Raw genomic sequence first — 13,701 nt, 5'->3', positions numbered from 1 at the left:
TGTAGGGGGCGGGTTTCTAGGATATACCCTTTGGTTGGTTGATGATACATGGAGGGGATTGGAACCATGGCAATGAGATGATATACGATGGAATGAATGTAAAACTAAAGTTCTCTCATGTAAACTACCATATAATTCACAATAAAACATTAAAAAGATTGGTGGTTCAAACCCACCAGCTGCTCCTGGAAAACCCTATAAAGGGCCATTATAAGTTGGAACTGACTCAACTGCACTCAGTAACAACAGTATTTCCCCTAGCTTCCCCTAAAACAAAAAGGCCTTTTACAAGAGTGACTGTTCATTGGGGAAAGGAAACAATGAGACTTTTCAGGAATTATTGGATATAGGCTTTAAATTGATGCTAATTCCAGGAGATCCAAAATGTAATTGTGTATAGATCATATGGAGGTCAAGTAAATCTTAGTTAAGACCTATCTCACAGTGAGTCCAGTGGGTCCCTGAACCCATCGTGTAGTGATTTCCATGGTTCCAGAATGTATGTGTGGAATAGACATACTCAGCAACTGATAGAACCCCTACATTGGATTCTTAACATATGAAATAGGGGTTATTATGATTGGAAAACCCAAGTGGAAGCCATTAACACTATATCTATGTAGAAAAATAGTAAAACAAAAGCAATGCTACATTCCTGGGAGGACTGCAGAGATTAGTACCACCATGAAGGACTTGAAGGATGCAGGGATGGTGATTCCCATCATATTCCCATTTAGCCTGTGTGAAAAAAACACATGGGTCTTGGAGAATGGTGCATCATTGTAAATATAATCAGATGGTAATTCCAATTGTATCAACGATTCCAGATGTGGTTGCATTGCATGAGCAAATTAATACATCTTCTGATACCAAGTATGGAGCTATTGATCTGGTCAATGTCTATTTCTCAGTTCCGATTTCAAAGCATCACCGGTAGCAGTTTGCCTTTAGCTGGCAAGATCAACCACACACCTTCACCATCCTACTTCGAAGGCATACTGATTCTCCAGCACTATATCATAATTTAGTCCATAGGAAACTTGACTGCTTTTTCCATAAAGACATCATACTAGTCTATTACATTGATGGCATCATACCGATTGAACATAGCAAGGAAGATGCATCAATGACTCTAGACTTAGTGGTTAAAATCTGCATGCTAGAAGGTGAGAAAATAACTCAACAAAAATTGAGTCACCTTCCACCTCAATGAAATTTCTCGGGTTCCAATGGTGTGGGAATTGTCAAGCTATTCCCTACTAAAGTAAAAGATAAGTTATTGCATCAGACTCCTCCCACAACTAAAAATAAAGTATAATGCCTCTTTGAATTTTGGAGTCAACATATGCCTCATTTGTGTGTGCTAATCCAACCTATTCTATCAAGTGACTCGAAAGCTGCTAATTTTAAGTGGTTTCTGGAACAAGAAAAGGCTCTGCACAGGTTCAAGCTGCTGTGTAAAAGTGTCAGTAGCAGACAGAGACGCAGTTTTGAGTCTTTGGCAGGGCCTTATTAGTGAATCACAGCACAGACCATTAGGATTTTAGGGCAAAGCCCTGCCATCCTCTGCAGATAACTACTCTTCTTTTGAGAAAGAGCTTTTGGATCATTACTGGGCCTTAGTAGAGACTGAACACCTGACCCTTAGCCACCAAGACATCATGTGAAAAGTGCTGCCCACTGCGAACTGCTTATTGTCTGACCTACAGAGTCAGAAATTTGGATGTACACAGCAGTACCCTATGATTACATGAAAATGGTTTATATGAGATCAGAATTGAGCAGGATCTGAAGGCTGCATGTAGAAGTGGCCAAAATCCCCATGGTCTCTATTCCTGTCACATTACCTTTCCTTTCTCAGTCTGTACCTATAGCCTCATAGTTAATTCTTCATTATCAGTTGACTGGAAAAGTCATGATTGATTTTCAGATGTTTTTACATGATATGCAGGCACTATTGAAAAGGGGGCATCAGCAGCATTACAGACCCTTTCTGGGACTTTCCTGAAGTATAGTGGTGAAGGGAAAATTTCCCAATGGACAGGACTTCAAGCAGTGCACCTGGTTGTTCAGTAGACTTAGACGTAGAAATGTCCAGTGATTTGGTTAAGGACTTGGTAGAAAAATAATTGAAAAATTGGTATGACAAGGAGGTGTGGGGAAGAGGTATGTGGATGACCTCTCTGAATGGCCAAAAACAGTGAAGCCATTTATGTCTCATGTGACTGCTTACCAACAGAGGAGGAGCTGAACAATTAAATGGCTAGGATGGCATGTTCTGTGTAAATTAATCATTCTCTTTCTCAATGGACTCAAAAAAAAAGTAGCCATGTTGTCAGTGATGGAGTTTATGAATGGGATCTGCTCACCAAGGCTGATTTGTCTACATCCACTGCTTGGTGCTCAATCTGTCAACAGCAGAAAGTGATACAGGGAGGTTAGCCAGCAACCTCACAACCTACATCAGACTACTTTCATTATGGAAAGGGCAGCATTTTGTTCTTACTGGAATAGGCACTTACTTATCTGGATATGGGTTTCCCTTCCCTGACTACAATGCTTCTGCCAAAACTACCATTATGAATTTACAGAAGTCTTATCCACCATCTTGGTATTTCCCACAACATTGCCTCAGATCAAAGGACTCACTTCACAGCAAATGAAATGTGTCAGTGAGTACATGCAAATAGAATTCACTGGTTGTGTACTGTTCCTGAGTCCTGATAAGTTACTATAGGATAAGCACTAAGTAGAACCACAAGGTCAGCAGTTCAAACCACCAGCCATTCTCAGAAACCCTACACAGGATCACATGAGTCAGAACTGACTTTATGGCGCACAACAGCAACCACATTCCTCATCATTCTTGAAGTAGCTGGCTTGATAGAACAATGAAATAGCATTCTAAGGACACAATTATGGTGCCATCTAGGTGTCAGTACCTTACAGAGTTGGGACACTGGTTTTCAGGAGGCTGTATATGCTCTAAACCAGCATCCAATATTTGGTACTGTTTCTCCAAAAACCAGGACTCACAAACCCAAGAACCAAAGGATGGAAATGAGAATGGCACCTCTCACTATTACTCCTAGTGATCCAATCCCAACATTTTTGCTGCCTGTCCCTGCGATCCTGTACTCTTCGTGTCTAGATGTTTTTGTTTCAAAGGAAGGAATACTCTCATCTAGGGATTCCATTGAACTGGAAGTTATGAATGCCTAATGGCCACTTTGGATGCCTCTGGATCAACAGGCAAAGAAGGGAGTTACTGTCCTGAGTGGTGTCATTGATCCTGATTACCAAGGGGAAATCAGATTGATATTACATAATGGAGTTAAGGAAAAATATGTGTTGAATCCAGGAGATGCCTTAGGATGTCTCTGAGTAGTACCATGCCTAGTGATTAAAGTCAGTGGTAAGCTACAACAACCCAATTCTGACTTATCTACTAATGGCCCAGAGCTTTCAAGAATGAAGATTTGGGTCACCACAACAGGGAGATAGCCATGTGCTTGCCAAGGGCAAAGTGAGTAAGGAATGGGTAGTAGAAAAAGGTAGTTCTAAATACCAGCTATGGCCACATAACCAGTTGCAGAAAGGAGGACTATAATTGTTAGGAATAATTTTCCTTGTATGTGTGCATCAAATATGTTTGTTCTTTTCACTTATAAAATACAAGCTATAAATGTTGTTAATACATTTTCAGTTGTATGTATGCTAGTTGTATCATGTTAGGCTCAAGTATGACTTTATAATTTTCTTTATTTCAAAATTATGTATGGTTTAAGGATATATGTATATAGGAGCCAAGTTGACAAAGGGTGGACTTTGATAGTTAAGGTTGGTTTGGCAGTAAAGATGTTGTTGTAATCCCCCATGATGAGATCTAATACAATGGAATGAACTCCATGATAAGATCTACTGTGAGCAGCTAGTCAGTTGGAAGGAAGTTTTATTGGGGGTGTGGCCTGCTTCCAATGTATTGGACACTGGGGCAAAATTTGCTGACTCTCTGTTGCATCTGGCTCATCATCTGACCTGAGATTCTTTGGATTTGAGCCAGTGGCCTGCTCTATTGTCTGTCCATCCTGGGAGTGTTAGCAGTCTGCCATCTTATCAGCCTGACTGCCATGTGACCTGCCGATCTTGGTTCATTTGGTCCACGGATTTGAGACTTGCCCACCTCTATAACTGTGTGAGGCATTTTCTTGATATGAGCTTCTCTTTATATACACATATATAAGCTTCATTGGTTTTGCTTCTCTAAAGAACCCAGTCTAAGACACTGGCATTACAGAGTACAGACTTCTTAATGATTTTGTTCTTATAGATTTTATCCCCAGTTGACCAGGAAGCCACTGGAGAATTTTATGTCTAAATGTAAACTGTGTAATTGTTTTTTATGCATGTAAAGGTTGTCTTGGTTGCTGGGTGAAAAATGGATTGTGATGGCAGAACAGAAGTAGAAATAATAGAAAGTATTGCAAGTGTTCACAAAAGATGATGGTAGAATAGACTGGGGTCATGGACTAGGAGAAGGAGAGAAATGGAAATCATAAAAATAAAAGCTCTTAATAATAGATTAAATGTTAGGAGAAGGAAAAGAGAGGAATCAAAGATGACTCCTAGGATTTTGCTTTGAGCAACCTAAATGATGATGCCAATTGCTAACCTGGGAGACTGGTAGAGGAGCAGGTTTGGAGAGGTAAAGAAATCAAGACTCCTTGGTCTGGTGTTTGTAATGCCTGTTCTACATTCAAATGGAAATGTTAGGTAGCCCATTTATGTAGTCTCGGTCTCATAGTATACACAAGGGACTTCAAAAGTTCATGGGAAAATTCTATTTTTTTTCAATTCCATTTTCCATGAACTTTTTTAAGCCCCCTCATATATATTAGATAGCAAAGATCCTATGGTTCTGTCCAAGCAAAAAGACTGGCAGTCCTCCTGGAGCACAATAAATGCAGACTGACAGATATTTTCCAGAACCACACACCTTTTGAGGGAATACTATGAAGCTACTTGTGAATTACACTCACACAAGCAATAGTGCATCCGACCATAAGGCAGCTGCCACTCAAGAGCCAGATGTGTCAAATATTAACGTTGTTGTTTGTAGGTGCCATCAAGTAGACTGTGACTCATAGTGATCCTGTGTACAGAAGAATGAAACACTGCTTTGTCCTATGCATCAAACATTTCTTCATTTAATCTCATTGTTACGCCATGTGTCAGTCCATCTTATTGAAGGTTTTCCTCTTTTTCACTGACCCTATATTTTATCAGTCAAGCATGATGGCCTTCTCTAGGACATTGCCCCGCCTAATGACATGTCAAAAGTTACATGAGCCTCATCATCCTCACTTCTAAGGAGCATTCTGACGATACTTTTTCCAACACAGATTTATTTGTTCAATAACCTCATATGCATGTGAAAGCTGGACAGTGAATAAGGAAAACCATAGAAGAATTGATGTTTTTGAGTTATGGTGTTGGAGGAGAATATTGAAAGTGCCATGGACTGCCAAAAGAACAAATAGATCTGTATTGGAAGAAGTGCAGCTGGAGTGCTCCTTGGAGGCCAGGAAGGCCAAACTTGGTCTTTCATACTTCAGACATATTGTCAGGAGGGACCAGTCACTGGAGAAGGATATCGTATTTGGTAAGGTGGAGGGTCAGAGAAAAAAGATGAAGACCCCTAGCAAGATGGATTGGCCAAGTGCCAGCATCAATGGGTTCAAGCATGGCAACAATTGTGATGTTTTGTTCTGTACTGGGCAGTGTTTTGTTCTGTTGTGCATAGGGTCACTATGATTCAGTACTGACTCGATGGCACCTAACAACAACGACAACAAAACTGACCCAACTCATGGTATTTTCAGGAGCTTCATATGCATGTGAAGGTTGGACAATGAATAAGGAAGACGGTAGAAGGATTGATGTATTTGAGTTATGATGTTGGAAAAGAATATTAAAAAGTATCATGGAGCTCTTTTGCTGGGACTGTCTTCTGCCCTATATACCAGAAGCCAGCTGCCAACAATGACTTGCATGTCCCTGTCTCACTACACTGAGACCTTTTGACCTTATGAGACTAACTCACCAAAATGGCTGCGTCTAGTCAAGCAAATTTTGAGGGAAATTTTGAGTCACTGGAACTTGAAGAATTTGCTAAGCAGAGTCATGATAGCATAAGCTGTTTGGGCAAGAATCTGGGCCCTCTGCTGAAAAGTATAGTGTAACCAGCCACCTGCTCATAGGAGGTGTCACTGGATGCTGCATGGACTTCATATTCCAGAAGATTAGGAAGTTAGAAGCAACAGCTGTGAGCAGTGGATTTTCCCTCCTTCAGCTTGCCAACCATACTGGCTACGTCAAGGTTGACTGGCAGTCAGTAGAGAAGGATATGAAGAAAGCCATGTTACAACTGAAAATAGGTAAGAGTAATGAAATATATAATGAAATCAAGAACAAAGCAGAGGAGGTGGTATTGTTTGTGAAGAATGCCCTTGTGACCAGGGGATTTTTTGTAGACTTTGTACTGGAAATGGAATCCTAAGGCAGACAGCTTTGGGGCTGTTTCCTTCCATCATTCATCAGAATATATCTGTTGTGTTTTTCCAATCAGAAACCTCTATACTCCATCATAGTACATAGAGTTTCTCCTCATCTTTCTCTCCTTTAACTGGCAGATCTGATTAGCTTTCTGTTGGTACATGTTAACTTGTTGTTGTTGTTGTCAGGTGCCATCGAGTCGGAACCGACTCGTAGCGACCCCACACACAGCAGAAAGAAACAATGTCCGATCCTGGGCCAACCTCACCACCGCTGCCACACTTGAGTCCATCAATGATGCCACCCGGCCAATTCATCTCGTTAGAGGTCTTCCTCTTTTTCTCTGACCCTCCACCTTACCCAGCATGACATCCTTCTCCAACGACTGTTTCCTCCGGACAATATGTCCAAAGTAGGAGAGACGAAGCTTAGCCATCCTGGCCTCCAAGGAGCACTCTGGCTGCACTTCTTCCAAAACAGATCTATTGGTTCTTCTGGCAGTCCATGGCACTTTCAGTATTTTCTAACACCACAACTCAAAGGCATCAATTCTTCTACGATCTTCCTTATTCACTATCTAGCTTTCGCATCCATATGAGGCTATTGAAAACACAATGGCCTGGGTCAGTGTGGAATTATAAATTTAATTTACTGTCTTATGTAACTGTTAATATCTCTGAGGCCAAAAATGATGCCTTGCTTAAGAAGGGTAAGTGGATGAATTGGAGTCAACAAAAAGCTTTCTATGGTTAACATACTGTAACAAATGTTCAACCTCAGCTCAGCTCATTTTATCCACAGATATTAGAGAAATCAATATGTACCACTTTCATTTTCAAAGCAGATGCTTATCAGTTTCAGTCATGAGATTTGAAAAAAACTATATACCATTTTAAAGCCATTATTTTCCAATTCTAGAAGTTGTAAAAGTGTGTATACTTTGTTAAAATGACAAATCTTGGGGAGAAGGAGCAAGGCATATAGGTTGTATTATCAGTCTCTCCTTTTACAGTGAATTGAGTAAAGTGTATTTGACAGTATCTCTACATAGATGGATCCTGATGTGGTGCTATAGGAGAAGCACTGGACTGTAAGGTCAGTTTGAACCACGAGGTTGGCAGTTCAGACTTACCAGCTGCTCCTTGGAAACCCCATACAGGGTTACTATGCCTGGGAACCAACTCTATGGCACTTAACAAGTACATAGATGGGTGCTCCTGGTAGGTATTTGTCATTTTATTAACCATGTAGAGCCCCTTGAGTTCCAGGGTCTATTTATTTAGTAGCTTTTAGGTTCAGAATGAAGAAGTTGAACTTGATGATCTCAAAAGATGCTCTTAGCTCTAGGACTTTCTGAATTCATCTATGAATGATCACCATCTAAAGATTTAATTCGCCATATAGTCTCATGTACAAAAACCTTCTGCCTAAACAGAAGAGCTTGAGTGTGAAGGCCACATAGACAGGATAACCAATTGTTACGGTTTGTTGAAAGTAGTCTTTCTTTCAGAGTAGATAAATCCATTCCAGAAGCCATGAAAATATTTTCAAACCTGTGAATGGCCTTTGGAATGGGCTGAAGCATCTTTCCATTTCAACAGGGTGAATTGTGCTATTCTAATCTGTTGTTGTTGTCATTATCAATTTCATTTTCTGAATATCTTGTAAACCTATCCATTTTTATATATAGTCACTACTTCTTGGGAGACATATGCTAATCAGATACATAGTGACAACTTGTTAGTTGGTGTGTTATTTTCTAAAACTCTTCCCACAGATATTGTATCATTTGTTATTAATTTTTTGTTAGGTTTTTCGTATTGTTTTTTTTTTTTTATTTAGGATTTTCATTTCATTTCTTACCATTCCCTCAAATTGTGGAGTTATGCTTTATTTTAGTGCTTCAGTGTTTGTCTATATTAATCACTTTAACAAAGTAGCATGCTAAAATAGGATGCTCTGAGAAGATAAATTATATATGCTACTTTTAGCACCTAACTGTTATGATTTTTCTTTAAATGGTAATCTATAAATAGTAATCTTTCTAATCTGATTAGAAATTGATTACCATTTTTCACATTCTCTCTCTCCTCACCTCCAATATTTCAGTCCCTTTTCTCCATCTCTAGCTACAAAACCATGCTTCTTTTTTCACAAAGAAAATAAAAGTATCCAAAGATGCTTACCCATAAAATTCCACCACTCCTGCAACAATCTGCCTATCCTGGTCTCCTTGTGCCCTGCCGCTTTCCTCCTGCTGTCTTGTATGAGTGATTCTTAGTACCCTTCTTCATGACCCATCACCTGCTGAAGAACATCAATCTAATTCTATGCCCTCTGATTTATAATCAGATTTTCCCTTTCCACTGAATCATTCTTATCAACATATAAACATGCTATGATATTTTCTGTCACTAATAAGCTCTTTGTCTCCACATTTCCCTCTAGTTAATGACCCATCCTCTGGTCCCTTTATAGCAAAACTCCATAAAGAGGCGTTTTTGTCTGTCTTCTAATATTCTTGCACCCATTCCATTCAGTTGTGTGCTCCCAGAAGTACAATGGGAATCTTCTTATAAGAACCACTGGTGGTACTACTATGCACAATACCTCAGGATCTAGTCTCAGTTTTCATTCAACCTGACAGCCACTTTTAGCACATCAGATCACACTCCCTCTTTAAATATTTTTCATTTGTTTTCCAGAATGACACTTTTATTGTTAATTTCTTCCTACTGCACTGCTTCTCTTTTCTTTTTGCTAGCCTTCCCATGTATTTCTGATCTCCAGAGGGATGGACCTCTTCTGTTTTGTATCTACACTCTTAACTACATCCAGCTTATGGCTTTAAATATCATCTACATTCTTGGCTATCCCAAATTTGTATCTTCCTGTTCAGTGTCTTCTTTGAATATCTGATTAAAAAAATAATAAATCCATGCACTGAGTTAACTCCAACTCATTGTGACACTGTAGGACAGGGTAAAGCTGCTCCTTAGGGTTTCCAAGACTATAAATCTTTATGGGAGCAGACAACCTCATAGTTTTCCTGTAGAACATCTGGTGGGTTTGAACCACCAGCTTTGCAATTAGCAATCTAACACGTAACCCACAGCACCATAAGGGCTTCTTTGAATATCTGATGGTAGTGGTGATGGTTAAGTACCATGGAGTTGGTTCCGACTCATAAATAACCTGTGTAGGGTTTCTGAGATGGTAAATCTTTACAGGAGCAGAAAGCCTCATTTTTCTCTCACAGAGCAGCTGGTAGATTCAAACTGCTGACCTCGCAGTTAGCAGTCCAACTCATAACCCACTATGTTACCAGAACTTCTTGAATGTCTTATAGGCATTTTAATTTAATATGTTCAAACAACTCCTGATTTTGTGTCTTCTGAACCTGCCTGGTATGGTGCTGTAGGATCAGCACTAGACTGCAAACCATGGGGTCAGTGATTCAAACCCACTAGCTGCTACTAGGAAACCCTACACAGGGCTTCTATGAGTTGGAACCAACTCGACAGCACTTGACAACAATGAACCTGTTTTAAGAATCTCTGATAGTATAGTTGTTAAACACTCAGTTGATAAGTCAAGCCCAGTCACTGACAAGTGGGATAAAAGACCTTGCAATCTACCCCCATGGAGCTCTGGTAAGGTAGTGGTTACAAGTCAGGCTGTTAACCTCATGGTGAGCAATTCAAAACTACCAGCCGTTTGAAACTACCAGCGATTCCATGGGAGAAAGATAAGGCTATCTGCTCCCATTAAGATTTACAGCTTCAGAAACCCTATACAGGGTTGTTTTGAGTATGAATCGACTCCACCAGCACACCACCACCACCAATCAACCTCAATAAAGTCTACAACCTAGAAAATCCTATGGGACTGTTACTACTCTCTCAATGGAGTCACTTTTGCATCAAAAATGATTCAGTCACACTAAGCAATAATAGCACATCTGCTTATCTTACGTTCCCATTCTCAGTGAATGGCAATTGTATCACCCAAGCCAATAACATTGAATTCATCAATTATTTTGCTCCCTGTTTTTCATACCCTACATTCAGTCAATTAACAAATATGTTTACTATGCTCTTTCTAATACATTTGTAATCCAGCCACTTCTTATTACCTCCATTGCTCCCAACCTTATACAAGTACTATAACCTCATGGCTAGATTCTGTTCAGAACATTTCTGCTTCCAACCTTACCCCCTCAATCTGTTCTCCTTACCATTGTGATCTCTCTGAAACATAAATCAGACCATCCAAGTATCTTTCCAGTTTCACTTAGAGTTGTTGTTGTTGTTAAGTGCCGTCGAGTCAGTTCTGACCCATAGTGAACCTGTACAGGGTTTCTGAGGGTGTAAATCTTTACCGGAGTAGAAAGCCTCATCTTTCTCCTGCGGAGCAGCTGGTAGTTTCGAACCACTGACCTTAAGGTTTGCAGCCCGATTTGTAACCACTACGCTACCAGAGCTCCTTTCCCTTAGAGTTAGTGTCAAAGAATTGACAATAACTTGTTGCTGTTGTTGATAACTACTATCAAGTTGGGCCTCTGCACAGTGGAAGAAAACAATGCTCAGTTCTGCACCATCCTCATGATGGGTTATGTGTGGGACCACTGTGACTCATAGGATTTTCATTAGCTAGTTTACAGAAGTAGATCACCAGCCTAATTCTGAAGTTCATCTAAAGTTTCTTTCTCATTTGTCTTCTTCTGGAAGCTAATTTCAATCTGTTCAGCATAATGTTGTTATTGTTTGGTGTCACAGAGTCGGTTCCAACTTATAGTGACCCTGTATAAGATTTCTGAGGCTTTAAATCTTCACAGGAGCAAAATTCTTATCATTTCCCCACAAAGTGACTGGTGGGCTCGAACGATGGACTTTGTGGTTCATAGTCCAGTGCTTATCATTTAGAACCACCGCACTCCCATTCAGCATAATAGGAATACATAAATGTGTAGCATAATAGCATAATGTTGTTAAGTGTCATTGAGTCGGTTTCTACTTATAATAGTTACCCTGTATAGGGTTTCCAAGGAGCGACTGGTGAGTTTGAACTGCCAGGCTTGTGGTTCAAGCAGACCTGATGGTCCAGTGCATTATCGTACAATGCCACACTGGGAATCCAATAACATATTAGAAACATAAAACTCTCTACTGACAGACAGATGATGGTTGCATATGAGGTGCATTAGCTAAAATTTGAAACCAGGTCACCCGTATGAAAGGCAAGAATTCTGCCACTGAACTACCACTGCTTCATAACGATATTTTACCAGGCCCTTCATTTTCTGCTGTACCCCACACTAACCTTAGTCCCTCCACTCCACCAAATTGAACTCCTCTGTAGCTCACTCATTCCTCAGAGCTTTTCTTCTTTTTAGTTTCACTCAATATAGCTCTTCTTCCAGATACCCTCATGTCTTACTGCCTCACTTCTTTCAATTCTTTCTAGATTATCCTGATTAAACTAGCATGTCTCTTCCTATATCCCCCAGCATCTAACACTACTAAGGTTCCTTTTTTTTTTAACCATAGCACTTGTGGATATCAAACACATGATACTTGTATTTGTATATTGTATTTCCATCCATTTCAGAATTTAAGTGAGATGAGACAAAGGTTTTGCTTGTTTGGCTCAATTTGTCTTCCATATGCCTAGAACAGTGACTGGCTTATGGAAGACCCTTAGGAAATATTTGAGTGAATGAATGAACAAATGAACTAAATAATGAACAGGAGATGTGAACTAGAACATTGTCTATATACAGGCATACCTCAGCAGTATTACAGGTTTAGTTCCAGACCACCACAAAATATTTATTCTGCCATAAAGGAAGTCACACATTTATTTGGTTTTCCAGTGAATGTAAATGTTTATATTATACCATAGTCTATTAATTGTGCAATAAAATTGTGGAAAAGCTTGAAATATTCTGAGAATTACCAAAATGATTCTTTTAACACCTAATTGATGTGATTGTAGGATGTGGTCTAACACAGTGAACACATACTATTGGAAAATTGTGCTGATAGACTTGTTTGATGGAGGGCTGCCACAAGCCTTTAGTTTGTAAACAATACAATCTGTTGGTGAAGTGCAGTAAAGCAAAGCACTGTTAAGTGGGGTATGCTTGTGATCCTGTGATGTATAATATGATAGAAACTTCCATGTGCCCTAGTATATATTAGTCTTACTTTTGTTATGCTCTTTCTCATCTATAACGTAGTAGCTAACTTCTCTTCATATTATAAAAGTAGTGTGATGTGTTGCTTTCTTTTGTTTGTTCTTGTCTAGGAAGACAAAAATTTAATATTTTACTTGAATTACTCCAAAAGTTTAAAATGTCGTTCTTTTGAATACTTGGTATAATTATAACCATAGCTAGTCAGGTAACATTTACCCAGTATGGAATTTCCTCTAGTGTGAAGATGACTTAGCTGAGAAGAGGAGGAGCAATGAGTTGCTACGGGGTGCAATCGAGACCTACCTGGAGGCAGCCAGCTTACCCAACGTCCCTGCAGACCTGGTGAAGCTGAGTTTGAAGCGGCGGTCAGACAGACAACAATTTCTAGGTAAGGTGGGATAAAAGTTCCATGCTTTTACTTGAAGGTCCTGATTTTATGTACACTTTTAAGAGTTAAGCTATAAGAGTAGTGCTCCTACAGCAGACGTCTGACCCATCCTCAGAAATAAAGGTGTGGACATTATTTTTTTCTTTTCTTTTCTCTGTTCATTGGTCTCTTGCTGCCTGTGCATTTCCATTCTGGTGACTATAGGGGCTGCCTGAGTGATTGGACACCCGCTGGCCCCAGGAGGGTCCTACTATGCATGTTCACAGACCTGCTCAGCAAACTCTAAGAAGGGGAAAGGTTCTGCTTAAAACCAAATGGCATCACAAAGTAGATACAGCTGGCCCTAATCTGTTAATAACTAGGAAAAAGGCCTGAACCAGCGTTGTGGAGTGGGAGTGAGACAGACTAAAAAGGAAACAGGCTGAAAATTAAATCCTGAATTACATCATAAGAACCAACAGTGACATCTTGAAATTTCTTAGGCAGCCTTGAAGGCAAGAAACCAAGAGATGGACATTAAAGTCATACTCATATTTTGCTACAGAATTTTTTTTTTTTT

General features: G+C 39.7%; 1 protein-coding gene across 1 annotated transcript in view; it reads left to right on the top strand.

Moving 5' to 3' along the window:
* Positions 1–6,280: 6,280 nt before the first annotated feature.
* The window catches only part of LOC102830544 (aspartyl/asparaginyl beta-hydroxylase-like), a 174,354-nt gene continuing 166,933 nt past the window's right edge, over positions 6,281–13,701 (top strand). The window contains exons 1-3 of the mRNA XM_006874048.1: positions 6,281–6,437; positions 9,320–9,438; positions 12,992–13,142. Of these exons, the coding sequence (XP_006874110.1) occupies positions 6,281–6,437; positions 9,320–9,438; positions 12,992–13,142 (427 nt within the window). The remainder of the gene's footprint in view (positions 6,438–9,319; positions 9,439–12,991; positions 13,143–13,701) is intronic.

This window comes from Chrysochloris asiatica, unplaced genomic scaffold (assembly GCF_000296735.1).
Source record: "Chrysochloris asiatica unplaced genomic scaffold, ChrAsi1.0 scaffold00259, whole genome shotgun sequence".
Classification (NCBI taxonomy): domain Eukaryota; kingdom Metazoa; phylum Chordata; class Mammalia; order Afrosoricida; family Chrysochloridae; genus Chrysochloris; species Chrysochloris asiatica.
This window is presented reverse-complemented; position numbering and strand designations above follow the sequence as displayed.